This window comes from Euprymna scolopes, chromosome 2, assembly GCF_053919585.1.
Source record: "Euprymna scolopes isolate OS-2025 chromosome 2, ASM5391958v1, whole genome shotgun sequence".
Classification (NCBI taxonomy): domain Eukaryota; kingdom Metazoa; phylum Mollusca; class Cephalopoda; order Sepiida; family Sepiolidae; genus Euprymna; species Euprymna scolopes.
Window position 1 is genome coordinate 16595050 of NC_136483.1, and position 18084 is coordinate 16613133.

The 18084-nt window shown below is 29.8% G+C and overlaps 1 protein-coding gene across 1 annotated transcript in view; it reads right to left on the reverse strand.

The window, feature by feature from the left end:
- Positions 1–18084, reverse strand: part of LOC145289182 (cilia- and flagella-associated protein 337-like) — a 1233457-nt gene that overhangs the window by 539104 nt on the left and 676269 nt on the right. Inside the window, exons 20-22 of the mRNA XM_080136389.1 lie at positions 15089–15196; positions 12306–12468; positions 5338–5472 (exon numbers count right to left, since the gene is read on the reverse strand). Of these exons, the coding sequence (XP_079992515.1) occupies positions 5338–5472; positions 12306–12468; positions 15089–15196 (406 nt within the window). The remainder of the gene's footprint in view (positions 1–5337; positions 5473–12305; positions 12469–15088; positions 15197–18084) is intronic.

The window sequence follows — 18084 nt, forward strand, 5'->3', positions numbered from 1 at the left end:
GAAAGTGCTTCTTCGCCAAAAAATTTTTTAATCCAGCTACGGAGCAGGAAGCCTCCTGAATTGCAACTGTGACACACCTAGTCAAATCATTCGAGCCCAGCAGCCAAAGGGTCTCAGCAGCAGTAACAGGAGTAGTTCGAACAATCCTTTTCAGGGTTAACTACAACAACTTACTATTTACGAATCAAACAGTCCTTTTTCAGGATTACCTTCCACAAACTACTACTGCAAACCACTCACACAAACTACCTGTATGCAAACTACTACTGCTTGCGTGCTTGCCTTCTGAAACTACGCTCTACAACCAGAAAACTCCGGCGAACTCCAGTCTTCTGCAGCTTCCAGCGCCTCCTGCAGTCTTCAGTGGCTGCCAGATTCCAGAGCCTGCTGACGTCCGACTACCCATTTCAGTACCCACTGGCGTCCGACTCCTCGTTCCACTGCCTACTAATGTCTGGCTACCTGTTCCAGTCCCCACTGACATCGAGCTATCTATTCCAGTACCCATTGACGTCTAGCTACCCTTTCCAGTGCCTGCTGACGCCCAGCTATCTGTTCTAGAGACCCCTGACGTCCATTTTGCCTATTCCAGTGCCTACTGATGTTCAGCTATTAGTTTTCAGCGACTGATCCCATCTCACTCGAACTGATCCTGAATATATTATCTCCATTATCTACAAATTTACTATTTCGTTTCTTAGTAAATAAAACACGATATCCTTAAATAGCCATCGTCTTTAAACGAATATCAATGTTGGCCATTCTTCATTGCTATTGCCGTTATCCTTTTGCATCTGTGTCTACTTTGTAGTTGTACGGTCGATTAGCATCTTCACACCTCTCAACTCGACATATTCTCACAAAGTAAAAAGTTTACAAGAATTTAACAAAATGAAGGTAAGTAACTCTGTAAGAGTTGCCTCCCTGGAAAATGCTCGAAATTAAATTTAAAGTAACTGCGTTTATTGCACCAATGCAAGGGAAATAACTATAAGATTCATTTTTTAGAAGAAAATTTAGGACGTTGAACGCTGCACCTTGACATTTTTTAATAATAAAAAATTACAATTCTTCAAAGTTTCAGCGTCTTAAATTCTTTTCTGAAAAACAAGTTTTTTAGTCAAATGGAGTTATTTCCCTTAGTCTTGCACAAATGCAAATGCATTTTTTTTTATTAATTATTGAAAAGATTAAATGGTACATAAATGATAGTAGCAAAAAAAAAAAAAAAATGACAATATTAAATTTTCTTTGTCAGACGCCTTCATTTCGAATTCGTGGCTGTGAGCTGCCGTCTATAAATTACTTTTGCTGCACCAAAAAAAAAAAAAACATTTTTTTAAAGTCACATAAAATCTTTTTCTGTGAAAATTTTATAATTCATGCCTAAACCTAAATGTAACATATAATTATTAACATTTGCTAGAATACTTTTTTTTAAATGAAAATTACAAATCAAGTAAAAATAGAACTTTTACTTGATTACTGAAAATTATCAAATTTGAATAAAAAATATTCTTTTCAAATGAATTATTTTTCGCGCACAATTATTTATAAAGATTTGAAACAGTCTAATTGAAACTTAAAATGTTGTTAATGGTTGTTTAGTACAAGAGAAACAGTCCATCAATAGCAGCCCATGTGCATGAATTAAGACTAGGGGATTGTGGGCAAGAAAATTCAATATTGGTGAACACATATATTCAGTTTTAAGAAACTGCAAATAAAAAAAAAAGAAAAACTTACATTCTGAATGGTTGTGACTTAATAAAGTTAATATTTAAAAAATGACAACGGCAACATATTTGTAAATTCTTTTGAAAAATTCCTTTTTCTGCCCTTTATCAGAGGAGAATACACATAATCATTATAATAACTTTCAGTAAGGAAGCAACAAATCGAATACAAATTAAAAATACAAACTGAGAATTATCATACAAATCAATCCAAGAATAGTTTTATTGCTGTCGATCTGACGTATAATTCTGTTCAATTCTAGGAGGTTCACCATTGTATTTTAATTTGTCCAGATTTCATATATATTATTATAGAGTCGTTATTTCACAAGTTAAAAGAAAAACGTATTTAGGTGCCATCAGCTGGAATTGAAACCGAAAGAAAACTGTAGCATTCAAAGCTGGTGATGTTGCCACTGTATCAACGTGACACGGATATGAACTGATTAAAAATAAACTAACATGAATGTATAAAATATGTTTTTTTTTCAATTTTTACTCCTTTTTGACCCCTTAAAAACTATTTTAACCGGCTAAAGACCCATAAAAAAATAGTCCATAAAAACCCAATAATTTTAGGCCCCCTAGCACCTCTCTGTGACTTTTACTTTCGGAGGAGACAGAGTTTGAAATTATGGAGACAGACAGACAGACGGACATAGTGAGTTTTATAAATTATTTGGTTATTGCACTTTACATTGTAAAACTACAAACAGTCCGCACTTTTTATAAAATACTGAATTATCCTCCAGTTATCTAAGGCTATACGTCTGTCTGTCTGTCTCCATATTTTCAAACTTTAGCTCCTCCAAAACTAAAAGTCACAGAGCGGCGCTAAGGGGCTCAAATGATGGGATTTTTTATGGACCGTTCTTTTATGGGTTTTTAGCCGGTTAAAGTAATTTTCTGTCTTCCCTTTCTCTCGATAAAAAGAGTTGTTCTTGGTGTTAAGTTCTTAGGGGGATCTCTCTTACTTCTTGTTGTAGTTCTATTTGACTGAAAAACCAAGATGGAAGTTTAGGTAAGACCGAATGTCTGTGAAAGGAAAGAGTAAATCAATATTACTTTCTCTCTGAGAAGGGACTAGTTTATTGCTAATCACCCAAGGCTGATAGGGGTTGTTCAGGCATTTTTGTAAGCTTCTCAAAACTACACCTGACCTTGTGTCTAACCTCCTAGCAAAGAGAGAAATAATGTGTTCCTCTTTATTAGTTTTTTATTTGTTTTGTTTTTTTAAATATAAAGGAAATATGTGTTAATGATAAATTTATTGAGGTTGTTTAGAAGTTTTGTTAACTTGGTGATATCATTTTGGTGCAGGATGGAACAGGCGTTAATCTAATAACTTGAAGATGGAGTAAGTTCAGGAAACTTTTGTCATTACTAACCAACAGAGAATTTCCACTGAAAAAGTCTATCAGGCATGTGTAGTGTGATGATGTATGGAAGTGAATGTATGGTGAGTGAGGGTTGAGGATATGCATTGCATGGAGAGAACTGATATAAAACTAACACTTTGGATGTGCAACGTAAGTCTTAAAAACAGGCTTATATCTGATGACCCCCAAGAAATATTAAATATGGACATTATACACAGATGTGAACAGAAAAAACGGTTTTGATAGTATGGCCACATGAAAAATGGATAAGAGTTTCTGGATGAGTAAATGTAAAACAATTTCAGGTGTTTATTAATCTTAATATAGCAATTTGGGCACTAGTGCAGTACAATCGGATTTCAAAAACAGCATTTTAGGTAAAAAAAAAAAACACTATTACATACTCACATGTCATGTCAAAAATAGTAAAAATTCCAAAAATTACAAAAAATGATTCAGTAGAAGATTTGCTAGAACTATTTTTTTACAAAAAAAAAAAAAAAAAAATTAAAAAATTAAAAAAAAAATAAATAAATTTTTAAAAAACATAAAACCTAATTCGTTGCACCTTATTATAACAAAAGTCAATACACAATTTTAATGAGATCAATCTAGTGGTTTCTACAAAAATGGAATTTAATACTAATCCCTACTAATCCCTAATTGTTGATATTATTTTCTACTTTGAACTTGTGGATTACAATTATTTTGTTAAAATCACAGATTGTAGTTACTTCTGGATTTTAAAAAGTCTTCAACATTATTAAATATGATAAAACTCTATAATTCAATAAAATTTTATTTTTTTCTTGTAGTTATTTTTCTACACGATCATTTTTCATAATCTTTGGAAGTTTTACTTATTTCGACATGACATGTAAGTATATACTAGTGTTTTTACCTAAAATACATTTATTTGACATCCCATTATACTTCACGAAAACTGGAATTTGTTTAAGATATTGTTTCCAAATGTGTGACTCACTCTTAGCATCAGCTGTTTATTCCTCAACTCACTTGATTTCCTCTAAAATATAAACCAACAAGCAAGTCACTGATCAGTTTATTTTGTGCACAAGCTACATTTCTATTTTATTTCATGTCTGCTTAAATATTTTGATATTTCAAAACTATTTGCATAACTTTATTATTTTATTTGATTGATAGAATTTAATCAATTCACTTTGCTTGTTAACATTAACATTTGTTTTTCTCTTTTATTCTTCATTGGAATTCATGTTAATAACGGCATTTAAGCTTTGTCTTTTTTTTTCAGATTTAATTAATGGACGTATTCTTCTGATGAGGATTTGTGAAAGAACCTTTCTTAAAAGCATATAAATGTCTACAAAACTAGAATTTGTAATCAGTTAAAAATAAACAAAAATTATGGCTTGTTGACCTAATGAGTGATTTATGCCAAATCGATAGCTGAATTTGTGTTCATTTTTGCATTAAGTACTAATTCCTATTCATCTCTAACTGTATCAATGGATACCATAATACTTAATTCGCTGCATCATATCATAACAAAGGTCAATACACAATTTCAATTAGATCAACCAGTAGTTTCTGAACAAAATGGAACTTATCCCTATTAATCCCTAACTGTGCATTGAACAGATACCATAATACTTAGGATGCTGTACCTTATCATAAAAAAGTCCATACAAAATTTCAGCCAGATCAGCTCAGTAGTTTTTGAGAAAAAGTAGAACAGGCAGACAAACAGAGAAATATAATATAGATAATGCTATTGTTTAATGTGACTTTTTGGTGGGGGGGGGTTGAGAGGATAACAGCACAGAGTGATTATGTCAAGTTCAAATCCAGTCACTTCCAAAGCACCACTTTCGCTTAGAGATGTTGGCAACCTAGTGAATCGCCCCCTTAAGTAAACACTTCATCAAATCTCCACACTAACGTACTGTACTTGCAATAACCCTTATCCCTGAGTGGCTTTCGGGCCTTGATAAGTGGTGACCACAGTGTAAAAAAAAAAAAAAAAAAAAAAACCTTCACATAGTGCCTCCTGTGAGAATACCAACAATAGGATTAAGATGGTCAACAAAGTCGTAGCATGCTGATTAATATGGATTTACTTTGCGATTTGAAAATTTCTTAGTGATTAAAACTTCTTTAAAGTAAATTCTGTAATGATATAAGATGGATAAATACCAAAAACCAATAAAGAAAATAAAAATTAGTAAGAAAACTCATACCTGGTGATTGCATGATGATTTCATCATTAAAATCCAAGCAATATTCTTTGATGTTCCATACTTTGATCCAGCCTTCGACATCGCCCGTCACCAGATAATTATCCGAAACACCGACATTCATAGTAATACTGCCAGCTGACAAAAAGAGAAAAAATATCGACATATTAGCTCAAATGTGTATTTAATTATTATCTCTGCAATATAAATAGTGGTTGATGGGCAGAAATCAGAAGCTCACAGTATTACTGCTGGAGCCCCTCAGGGGTTCATCCTAGGCCCAACTCTCTTCCTGATCTACATTAATGATCTTCCAAATCACATTCTTACATCATTCGTAGACATTTATGCTGATGACACTATTATGTATGGTAGCACATCTAAGACTGTAAACGACCAACTTCTCTCCGATTCTCTCTCCTCTGATCTTGAGCACGTGATACAATGGGGAAAGAGGTGGCTGGTTACTTTTAATGCATCTAAAACCAAGCTTTTATCTTTACAGCATCAACGCTCTAATGCCCATCTGGCATCAATTGGGATGAATAGCTCACGTCTTGAGGAGACCTCATGTTTTGACAAGCTTCTGGGTTTGACCTTTACTCCTGATCTTAAATGGAACACATACATTAAATCCGTTGCCAAGGCCACTGGAAAAATTGTGGGATCCTTCTATTGATCCAGTAGATATCTCTCTGCTGATGCAATTCTCTAGCTATAGAAGAGCCAGGTATGTCCAAGGATGGAGTACTGTTACCACATCTGGGCAGGAGCTGCTAGAAAGGATTTATCCTGCCTTGATAGAGTTCAAAATAGACTTTGTGGCCTTGTGGGAGATATCCTTTTCTCTTCCCTGCAACCTCTTTCTCACAGAAGAGATGTTGCAAGTTTGTCTCTGTTTTATCGTTATTTTCATAGCAGGTACTCGACTGAGCTCCAATCTATGGTCCTCCCCTCGCCAAACTTTCATAAGAAACACCCGTCTAGCAGAAATCACTATCAATAATTTCCTCCACTCTTTATCTGTGCCTAAACCTAAACGTAGATTCCCTGAACAAAGCTTTTTTCTTAGAACTGCACGCCTGTGGAATTGTCTTCCATTTTCCTGCTTTCCAGCTGACTACAATATGGTTGTCTTCAAGTCTAACGTAAACAAGTTTTAGATGAGGTGTTCCATATAAGTTTACAAATTTACCGAATTTCCATTACTAACGATTACTATATGGTCCAATTTTCTACTGTACACTCTTTAACCCTTATCCTCGAGTGGCCTATTGACCTTGATAAGTGGTGAAGCCTATGTAAAAAATAAATAAATAAATAAATAAGACATGATACATGTTTAGTGGGCTTTTTGGGAATGGACAAAAATCGTAGACCATCATTTATGATAAAGTGCCAGCATCAACGATTGATTCATATTATTTGGATTATTCGGACTATGGTCTTTCCACCCAGTCATGACTGATGGAACAAGAGCATGCTACCCCCATGGATTAAATAAAGAGTTCCATTCAAAATTATGTGCAGATTCTCAAGTTTAACTGAAAGATTTCTGAGTTCAACAAGATACACTTGAAGAAGGTTGGAGGTTACATCAATCGAAATTTTTGTGAAAATAACACACTCAAGATGAGAACAGTAGTCTGAATAATCTAAATAATATCAATTATCGATCCTCATCTCAAAAAGGATCAACTCTTAGTTTTATTATGAAATCTCCGACACCAATGTTAAGAGTTGTCTAGTGTTATATGGTTAATTGTTTTTTTGTTTGTTTTTTTCAGGTGATTTAATGCCGAATCTGATCAATGTGGTAAGTTTTTATGCCTCAAGTACTTTATATCTTCAAATATTTATTCATGGTGTTTGGTTTGGTTGTTTTGTAGAGAAAAATTTTGTTTTTTTCAGAACTTAATTAGGTTTTGTAAAGGGAAAGACAAAAATAACATTAATGTTTGGTGCATTTTAGATCAGGAAGCCGAGTGTTATATAGAGAAAGGATAAATGCTCCAAGCAGATGTCATTGTGTCATACTAAAATGAGATCTGCATGCTTGTTGCTGTATGGGTTTATGTAAAAAGTTGCAGCTGATGGAAAAAAGCATTCACATTGGATAAGCAAAGTTTAATCTAACGATCATGACACGGAAAACAGAAGCAGTGAATTGAGTCTGAATTATGACCGAGCCTATTTAAATTTAGCAAATATATATATATACATATATATATATATATATATATATATATATATATATATATATAAATTGTAATTCAATGAATTTCAAAAAAACTCTCATTGAAATGAAATGAAGTGGTTGAGTTTCATATCAAAGAATTTTTATTATTCTAAGCAAGACAAAGAATGCTTCCTATCACTTACCACTACCTAATCTCCCTAACACTTTGCCCCACTAAAAATAATATAAACTTCTAATGAAAAGGTTTCCACCAGACTCTGAATTATTTCGATGGACCTAAAACAAATTTAAACAAGCACTTGCCTGAATTCGGATATATACACAGCTATGAGGATTAGCCAGTATATGGCTTGGAAATTATTACCAAACGGATGTAAAGAACGTATAATATGCATTTTACCAAGCAAGTTGGATCAACAAAAACATTCATATCCTTTTTCTACAAATCCTCCTGCTACAGGACTTCTGACAAATGTATTATTTTCACTTTGACTTTCCATGTCTCACTGACTTTAGCAAATAGGGTGCATACCTTTATAACTATTTGCTAATATTTTCTCTCCTCTGATGAGATGGTAGACATCGAAACCCTATAGGTTAAGGAGATTAATTTTCTAAAGCATTCTTTGTCTTGCTTAGAATAATAAAAATTCTTTGATATGAAACTCAACCACTTCATTTCATTTCAATGAGAGTTTTTTGAAATTCATTGAATTACAATTTAATTTATTTGCTCTATCTTGCATATCGAGCAATTCTTGTTTAGATGGGATAACTTATATAGAATATTACTGCCAGTAATATTTTGTAAACCTACAATCTCACGTTTACATAACCACTGATTGTTAAATAAAAACTATTCCGAAGTATATATATATATATATATATATATATATATATATATATATATATATATATATATATATATATATATATATATCAGTGTTGGGACGATTAATCGGAAGAATTGGAGCATTTTGGGGTATGAGAATCAGTATAAAAAAATTTTTAGCCTTTTTTCCGATGCCAAATACGATTCCTTAAATTATTTTTTTTTTATTTGATTTTTATTCAAGAAACATTTTCCACTGCTTATATTAATAATAAAATAATAAATATTTATTGATTTAAACTTCCAGTAAGACTAAAATCTCTAGATAACTCCCTCACAAGGGTGTTTTTATGCTTGAGAAAGTTTAAGATGTTTTTTTTACAGTAATTGGGACAAAATAAATCTTTTATAGTTAAATATTTAGAGATTGATAAAAATCGGAAATTTAGTATGGAATCGTCCCACCACTAATATATATATATATATATATATATATATATATATATATATATATATATATATATATATATTAGTAATTGTTATCAAAGTTCTGTAATTCTTTTAACTTTTTTTCTTTTTCATTCCATTTATGTGTAATTGTCTCTAATATTTATCTGTCTCTGATGATTTGTGTGATGGCAGCATCGGTTATATACACAACGAAACATGGGTAAGTGAAACTGTCATAGGGCCGACCACTTCCTTAGATGAATTCATAATTAAAGGATACTCTAACAACATCTAAATCTGACCTCCAAGATCGCCATGGACATAGAATATGCACCTACATTAAAGATGGCTTTCCATGTGGTAGATCTATCTCCAGAGAAGATCCTAATTTACCTTATATGTGCTTCTGGGTTGCACTTGCTTACACCAGCACATTTATATTTGCCCTCTATCGCCCCCACAACAACGGGGTTACTATCTTTAAGAGTATATCTGAGAAAATTGACCACATCTGTCTGCTCATCCTTCGGCTACTATTCACATTTGCGGTGACTTCAATGTCCATAATGTGGAATGGCTGACCCACTCAAATAAGACAGATGATGAGGGGAGGTTTTGTCATGATTTCGCCATTGCCTATGATCTCATTCAGATTGTTCATGAACCCACCTGTGTGCTTGATACTACTGGTCAGTATGCAAGCCTTCTAGACCTTTTTCTCACAACTTCCCCTGAGCTATTTTTATGTTCCATTCTATCTCACCTAGGATCCTCCGACCACTCTGTTGTATCAGGTAAGATAAAAATGAAATGTAATAAGTCTTCAGGCGTACCTCTCCACCATACTATATATCGATACTCTATGGCTGACTGGGATAGCTTCCATACATTCATAGCTGACCTACCTCTCCATTCCATGTTTAAAAAGGATGTGTCCTCTATAGTATCAGACCTGACCGAATGGTTAATTGTAGGTATAGACCGATTCATACCATCCAAAAATTCCAGCAAAAACCCAACAGTCAGCCATGGTTCTCCCCAGAATGTGCTGCTGCCATTGCACACAGAAATCACTTTTTCATAGCTACTAACGTAATAGATGTACTGAGACTAAAGCTGCTTTCAGGACTGCCAGTAACCACTGTAAAAGAGTAATAAAAAATGCAAGAGAGCTAAATGCTCAGTCCATTAAATCCAAAGTAGCTGAGCAATGGCTTGGTTCCCACCAGTTTTGGCAAATAGCAAACAGAATCCTGAACAGAAGCGTGCGTTCTATCCCAACCACCATCAATGGGCATGAGGTCATCTCGTCAGCATCAGACAAGGCCAAACTATTTGCCAAGAACTTTGCAGCAAATTCTACCCTATGCGACAAAGGCAATCAACTCCCCATATTTCCTCCTATAACAGACAACACACTATGCAACATACAAATATTTGTGCGTGATGTCATCAAACTAATCAAGAACCTTGATTCCAGTAAAGCAACTGGCCCTGACGGCATTCCAATTATAGTGTTGAAAAAGCTACAACCAGAACTTGCCCCAATACTTACAAAACTGTTTAAGCGTTGCCTTAAGGAGAAGTGCTTTCCAACACCCTTGAAAATCTCGTCAGTATGCCCTGTATTTAAGAATTCAGGTGATAAATCATCTCCCTCTCAGTACAGACCAATAAGTCTCCTGTGTGTCATGAGTAAGTTGCTGGAATCCATATTAAATAAAGAAGTAATCAACCACCTCAGCAGAAATAAACTCCTTAGTGACATGCAATATGGTTTCTGTTCTGCTAAATCTACAGTAGATGTGCTAACGGTTATATCTCATAGGATTAGCGAATCTCTCGACAAAGGCTTCCTCTCTAGGGCAATTGCTCTTGAAATATCGAAGGCTTTCGATAAGGTATGGCATAAGGGCCTACTTCACAAGATTTCAAGCTAGGGTGTAACTCGACATGTTTTCTCAATTATTAAATCATTTGTCTCTTATAGGCTCATAAGAGGAGTGGCTGATGGGCAGAAATCAAAGGCCCAAAGTATTAATACTGGAGTCCCTCAGGGGGTCCATCCTGAGCCCAACTCTCTTCCTGATCTACATCAATGATCTCCCAAAGCACATACTTAAACCACTCGTTGACATCTATGCTGATGACATGACCATCTACGGCAACACATCAAAGGCCATAAATGACAAAATTCTCTCTGATTCTCTCTCTTCTAGCGTGTGCTAGAGTGGGGGAAGAGGTGGCTGGTTACTTTTAATGCATCTTAAATCAAGCTCCTATCTTTACATAATCAACGCTCTGATCCCCATCTAGCATCAATTGAAATGGATGGCTCTCGTCTTGGGAAGGCTTCATGTTTTGACAAGCTTCTGGGATTGACCTTTACTCCTGATCTGAAATGGAACATGTACATCAAGTTGTTGCCCAGTTTGCTGGGAAAATGGTAGGATCCTTCTACCGCTCCAGAAGATATCTCACTACTGATGCAATTCTCTATCTGTATAAAAACCAAGTACGTCCAAAGATGGAGTACTGCTGCCACATCTGGGCAGGAGCTGCTAAAAACAGCCTATTCTGCCTTGACAGAGTACAAAATAGACTTTGTGGCTTAGTGGGAGATGCCCTTTTCTCTTCTCTGCAACCTCTCTCCCACAGAAGAGACGTTGCGAGCCTGTCCTTGTTTTATCGTTATTTCCATGGCAAGTGCTCGTCTGAGCTCCAATCTCTCGTTCCCCCCTCACCAATCTTTCATGGTAAACACCCGTCCAGCTGAAACCACTGTCAGTAATTTTCCCCACTCTTTATCTGTGCCTAAATCCAAACGTAGATTCCATGAGCAAAGCTTCTTTCTTAGAAGTGCACCCCTGTGGAACTCTCTGCCGCTTGCCTGTTTCCCACCTGACTACAACTTGGATGCCTTCGTCCAACATAAACAAATCCCATAAGTAAGACACTTTATCAAATCTCCAATACTAACTATTACTACCATACTATCCCATTGATTACTGTACATATAATAACCCTTATATTCGAGCCTTGATAAGTGGTGATCTCCATGTAAAAAAAAAAAATAAATATAAAACTTTGCCTACATTTAAAAAATACATAAAAATATAAAAACTTAAAAATTATGAACTGATTTTTTTTTTTTGTCCACTGGAATGTAATTTTACAGTCTGTGTGTGTGTGTGTGTGATATATATATATATATATATATATATATATATATATATAATTATATATTTTATATTTTAATGGATGGGTAGCTTTTGACATAAAAATATTATTATATTCTCTTTCTTAATGTGTGTGTGTGTATATACCTCTTTTCAACTAAAATAAATATTAGAAATTTTTTTCCCATTCTTTTCTTTTTTGTAATATTTTCTGACACCTGCCACATCACACCCATGTTCTTTTCAAGAGATCCAAAATGGTTACAATTCTTCCAGACATAATTTTTACAACTGAGATTTCTTTACTTACAGTCAGCATGGGCTACAAATTCAGCCATCAGGATACAGTTTTGGGTATTCCAAAAACGAACATAGCCATTTCCTCCACAAGAAATGAGATTTGCAGCTGTGGTTGTCAAGTTGTTTCGACTTTCAAGAATGTTTAAATTCATCACAGCCAAACCAAATTCATTCTGAAAAACAAAAAATAATTTTTGATTTTCTGAAATAATAAATTCGTATTTACATTGTTATTTTCTGATCCCTCCTTTCTCCAAGATGACTGAAATATGACAATGATAAACAAATTGAGGATAACAGTCTGACTAAATATTGTAAATCATGATCAGGCATCTTAAAAATTAAAAAAAAAAGAAATAAAATATTTTCATTAATTAATTTATCCAAATATTAACATTAATTATCATTTGATATTCCATGTGAATATCCAATGATTTTCTTTTAAGAAAATTTGGCACATGTTCACTTTAACTCACTGGAAGTTTTTTCTGAAAATATTATACTAGCAGATAATTCAAAATTAATGCTTGTTTTCTAACTAAACTTTTTTTCGTAATTCAAAACAATTTAAATAAAGTAACAAAGTATCACAACAGAAAACATTAAAACCGAATTTAATTTAAATCATTAAAAGTTTAGCAAACAATATTTCAAAATAAACTGTTTGTAAAATTTACAAATAAAATATAGCATTCAGTTTAGAATATTATGAATGAATAGAATATATTTTTATATAACTTTTTGTTTTTGAAAAATATAAACGCTTTAATTAAAATAAAAACATTACTTAAGACATTGTTTGAACTCTTCTGAAAATGAAAATAAAAGTATTTTTGGCAAATTAAAGTGCCCTTGTGCTGAAAAATTTCCTTGCATATTATTTTTTTAAAAATTGTATTCACATATCAAACATTTTGATGAAGAAAATTTTTTTTTTTATATTCTAGATGTCCAAAATTGTGATAATTTCTTGAATGATAATGTCTGACATTTGGAATATGAAAATATTTGTTATATTCTGGATATAAAAAAATTTAATATGGAAAATCTTTTTATACTCCGACTGTAAATAATTTTGACAAAATTTTATTCGAAATATAAAATTTGTTATATGAATAAAATCAAAAGAAAATTTGACACATTTGTATTACTTGTTTTTTGTTGTCGTTGTTGTTGTTTTTTTTTGTTTTTTTTTAAATCATTAAAGGACCGTGTTATTGTCGAAATCATCCAGGTGGTTTACAGTAAATGCTGGAAGATACCAAACAAAAGTTTTGGGATTTTTTTGCGCAAATACCAGCCAATGTTTTCAATGAAAAATATTTTATTTCTGTCAGTATGAAACTAATTCAATGAAAAATTAATTAAAAAAGGAAAACAACATTCTTGAATAATTATTGGACAATTTTTACGACATTTTACGAAAATTAAAATTCATAGCGACAAGGAAAAGATTCATTGTAAAGTAAGTTTCATGTATAAATATTTATTTTTTGAATAACACTGATAACAAACAAAAGTTTTTTTTTGATTTTTTTTATATAATTTTTTTCTTTTTATGATTTTCTTATCTAAATCAAGATAAATATTCAGATTTTTTTCTATAATAAACCAATAATAACAAACAAATGTTTTCTTTATGATTTTTTATATGAACTCAGCGTTTTGGCACCTTCTAAACGATTCCGGCAATATAACAGTCCTTATTTATTTATCTATTTATTTATTTATTTATTTATTTGCTTCACCACGTTTCGGCCAAAAATTTCTCTGGCCTTCATCAGGTGATTAACCGCAATAGGATAGGAATGCTGAGTCTCTTAATTGCTTCCTCAGTAATTACTGCCTTCCAAAGTTGTTGTTGTCTCACCACGTTTTTGGCCAACTAATTCTCTGGCCTGCTTTGGGAACGATTGTAACTTCTATTTTCAGACAATGCTCACCTGGAACCACAGAGATTCAATGCCTCTATCCACTGCACCATGGGCCTCGAAATGCGGTGAAACATCAATAACTATGAAAATGAGGATAACAGTCCGCAAATAAATAAATAAATATATAAATTACTCATCTCAAAGGATTCCAATAAAAAAAATAATATATAATAACGGTCCTCATACTACATAAATACCCATTAAAGATTTATTTTTAGAATAATTCAAATTTGTTAATTCTTTTTTCAAATAACCATAATGATTGTAGTTAGAATTGTTTTAAAATTTTCATATTAATTTGCTGGGGTCTCTTCTAAAATGGCATCAAACTAACAAGTTAAAACCAATTTGTAAAACCTCAGCTTTGGTTTTTTGCGTTTGGAATATTACATCTCTGGCTTAGAAAAGCAGATCCACTCCACAGTTGGCCATTCGGTGTAGTTTGCATAAGATGTATGAGTAAATAGACTTTTTTTGTATCGTGTCATGTTGGCTCAGTTAGCAGAGTACTTGCTTTGCATGCAAGTTATTCAGGCTTCAAATCCTTAGTGCAGATATGTCATATTGACAAGCTCAAAAGGAGGGCAAAACTTCTGGTCTGTGTCTTTCAATGGTTTGTGTTGGCTGCAACAATGTCTGATTGTGGAAATAAATAATTATATAATATCTTACATTACATCTAATTTACTTATTACAATCTTACATAAAAAAAGGCATAAACTTAATACAGCTTTCCAATTTAAAAATAAATTGTCCCCTTCTTTGTAATATTAATGAGAACCCTACATTTATAACCTTGTGCCAGTCTATGCTAAACAAGTTAAATATATTTTGCATAGTAAGTATTTTTCTCTCATACTTGATCATCATTTTCATTTTTGCTAGTTCTTGATGAAAGTCTTGATTTGGAACGATCAGGAACATCGCAGATGCTACTGTTAAAACTTTCACAAGGGTTGCTCATTTCCTGAAATTACAAAATAAAAATTAAAAAAAAAAACGTAATTCAAATTGAACACTAACTTTTTTTGTTTTTAATTCAATGAAAAATATACAAATTCCACTTATTGTCTAAAATGGACTATGAGTTCATTTCTTTCTGTAGCAAATGTTATTTATTATATGTAATAATGTTATTTATTATATGTAATAATGTTATTTATTATATGTAATAATGTTATTTATTATATGTAATAATGTTATTTATTATATGTAACAAATGTTATTTATTATATGTAATAATGTTATTTATTATATGTAATAATGTTATTATATGTAGCAAATGTTATTTATTATATGTAATAATGTTATTTATTATATGTAGCAAATGTTATTTATTATATGTAATAATGTTATTTATTATATGTAATAATGTTATTTATTATATGTAACAAATGTTATTTATTATATGTAATAATGTTATTTATTATATGTAGCAAATGTTATTTATTATATGTAATAATGTTATTTATTATATGTAATAATGTTATTTATTATATGTAGCAAATGTTATTTATTATATGTAATAATGTTATTTATTATATGTAACAAATGTTATTTATTATATGTAATAATGTTATTTATTATATGTAATAATGTTATTTATTATATGTAGCAAATGTTATTTATTATATGTAGCAAATGTTATTTATTATATGTAACAGATGTTATTTATTATATGTAACAGATGTTATTTATTATATGTAATAATGTTATTTATTATATGTAATAATGTTATTTATTATATGTAATAATGTTATTTATTATATGTAATAATGTTATTTATAATATGTAATAATGTTATTTATTATATGTAACAAATGTTATTTATTATATGTAATAATGTTATTTATTATATGTAACAAATGTTATTTATTATATGTAATAATGTTATTTATTATATGTAATAATGTTATTTATTATATGTAATAATGTTATTTATTATATGTAATAATGTTATTTATTATATGTAGCAAATGTTATTTATTATATGTAACAAATGTTATTTATTATATGTAATAATGTTATTTATTATATGTAATAATGTTATTTATTATATGTAATAATGTTATTTATTATATGTAGCAAATGTTATTTATTATATGTAGCAAATGTTATTTATTATATGTAGCAAATATTATTTATTATATGTAATAATGTTATTTATTATATGTAATAATGTTATTTATTATATGTAATAATGTTATTTATTATATGTAAAAATGTTATTTATTATATGTAAGAGTGTTATTTATTATATGTAATAATGTTATTTCTTATATGTAATAATGTTATTTCTTATATGTAATAATGTTATTTATTATATGTAATAATGTTATTTATTATATGTAAAACTGTTATTTATTATAGGTAGCAAATGTTATTTATTATATGTAGGAAATGTTATTTATTATATGTAATAAATGTTATTTATTATATGTAATAATGTTATTTATTATATGTAATAATGTTATTTATTATATGTAATAATGTTATTTATTATATGTAATAATGTTATTTATTATATGTAGCAAATGTTATTTATTATATGTAATAATGTTATTTATTATATGTAGCAAATGTTATTTATTATATGTAATAATGTTATTTATTATGTAATGTTATTTATTATATGTAGCAAATGTTATTTATTATATGAAATAATGTTTAATTTTTTATATGTAATAATGTTGTTTATTATATGTAGTAATGTTATTTATTATATGTAATAAAGTTATTTATTATATGTAGCAAATGTTATTTATTATATGTAATAATGTTTAATTTTTTATATGCAATAATGTTATTTATTATATGTAATACTGTTATTTATTATATGTAATAATGTTATTTATTATATGTAGCAAATGTTATTTATTATATGTAACAAATGTTATTTATTATATGTAATAATGTTATTTATTATAGGTAATAATGCTATTTATTATAGGTAATAATGCTATTTATTATATGTAATAATGCTATTTATAATATGTAATAATGTTATTTATTATATGTAGCAAATGTTATTTATTATATGTAGCAAATGTTATTTATTATATGTAATAATGTTATTTTTTATATGTAATTATGCTATTTATTATATGTAGCAAATGTTATTTATTATATGTAAAAATGTTATTTATTATATGTAGCAAATGTTATTTAGTATATGTAATAGTGTTATTTATTATATGTAATAATGTTATTTATTATATGTAATAATGTTATTTATTATATGTAATAATGTTATTTATTATATGTAATAATGTTATTTATTATATGTAATAATGTTATTTATTATTTGTAAAAATGTTATTTATTATATGTAACAAATGTTATTTATTATATGTAGCAAATGTTATTTATTATATGTAACAGATGTTATTTATTATATGTAATAATGTTATTTATTATATGTAGCAAATGTTATTTATTATATGTAATAATGTTATTTATTATATGTAATAATGTTATTTATTATATGTAGCAAATGTTATTTATTATATGTAGCAAATGTTATTTATTATATGTAACAGATGTTATTTATTATATGTAATAATGTTATTTATTATATGTAATAATGTTATTTATTATATGTAATAATGTTATTTATTATATGTAATAATGTTATTTATAATATGTAATAATGTTATTTATTATATGTAACAAATGTTATTTATTATATGTAATAATGTTATTTATTATATGTAACAAATGTTATTTATTATATGTAATAATGTTATTTATTATATGTAATAATGTTATTTATTATATGTAATAATGTTATTTATTATATGTAATAATGTTATTTATTATATGTAACAAATGTTATTTATTATATGTAATAATGTT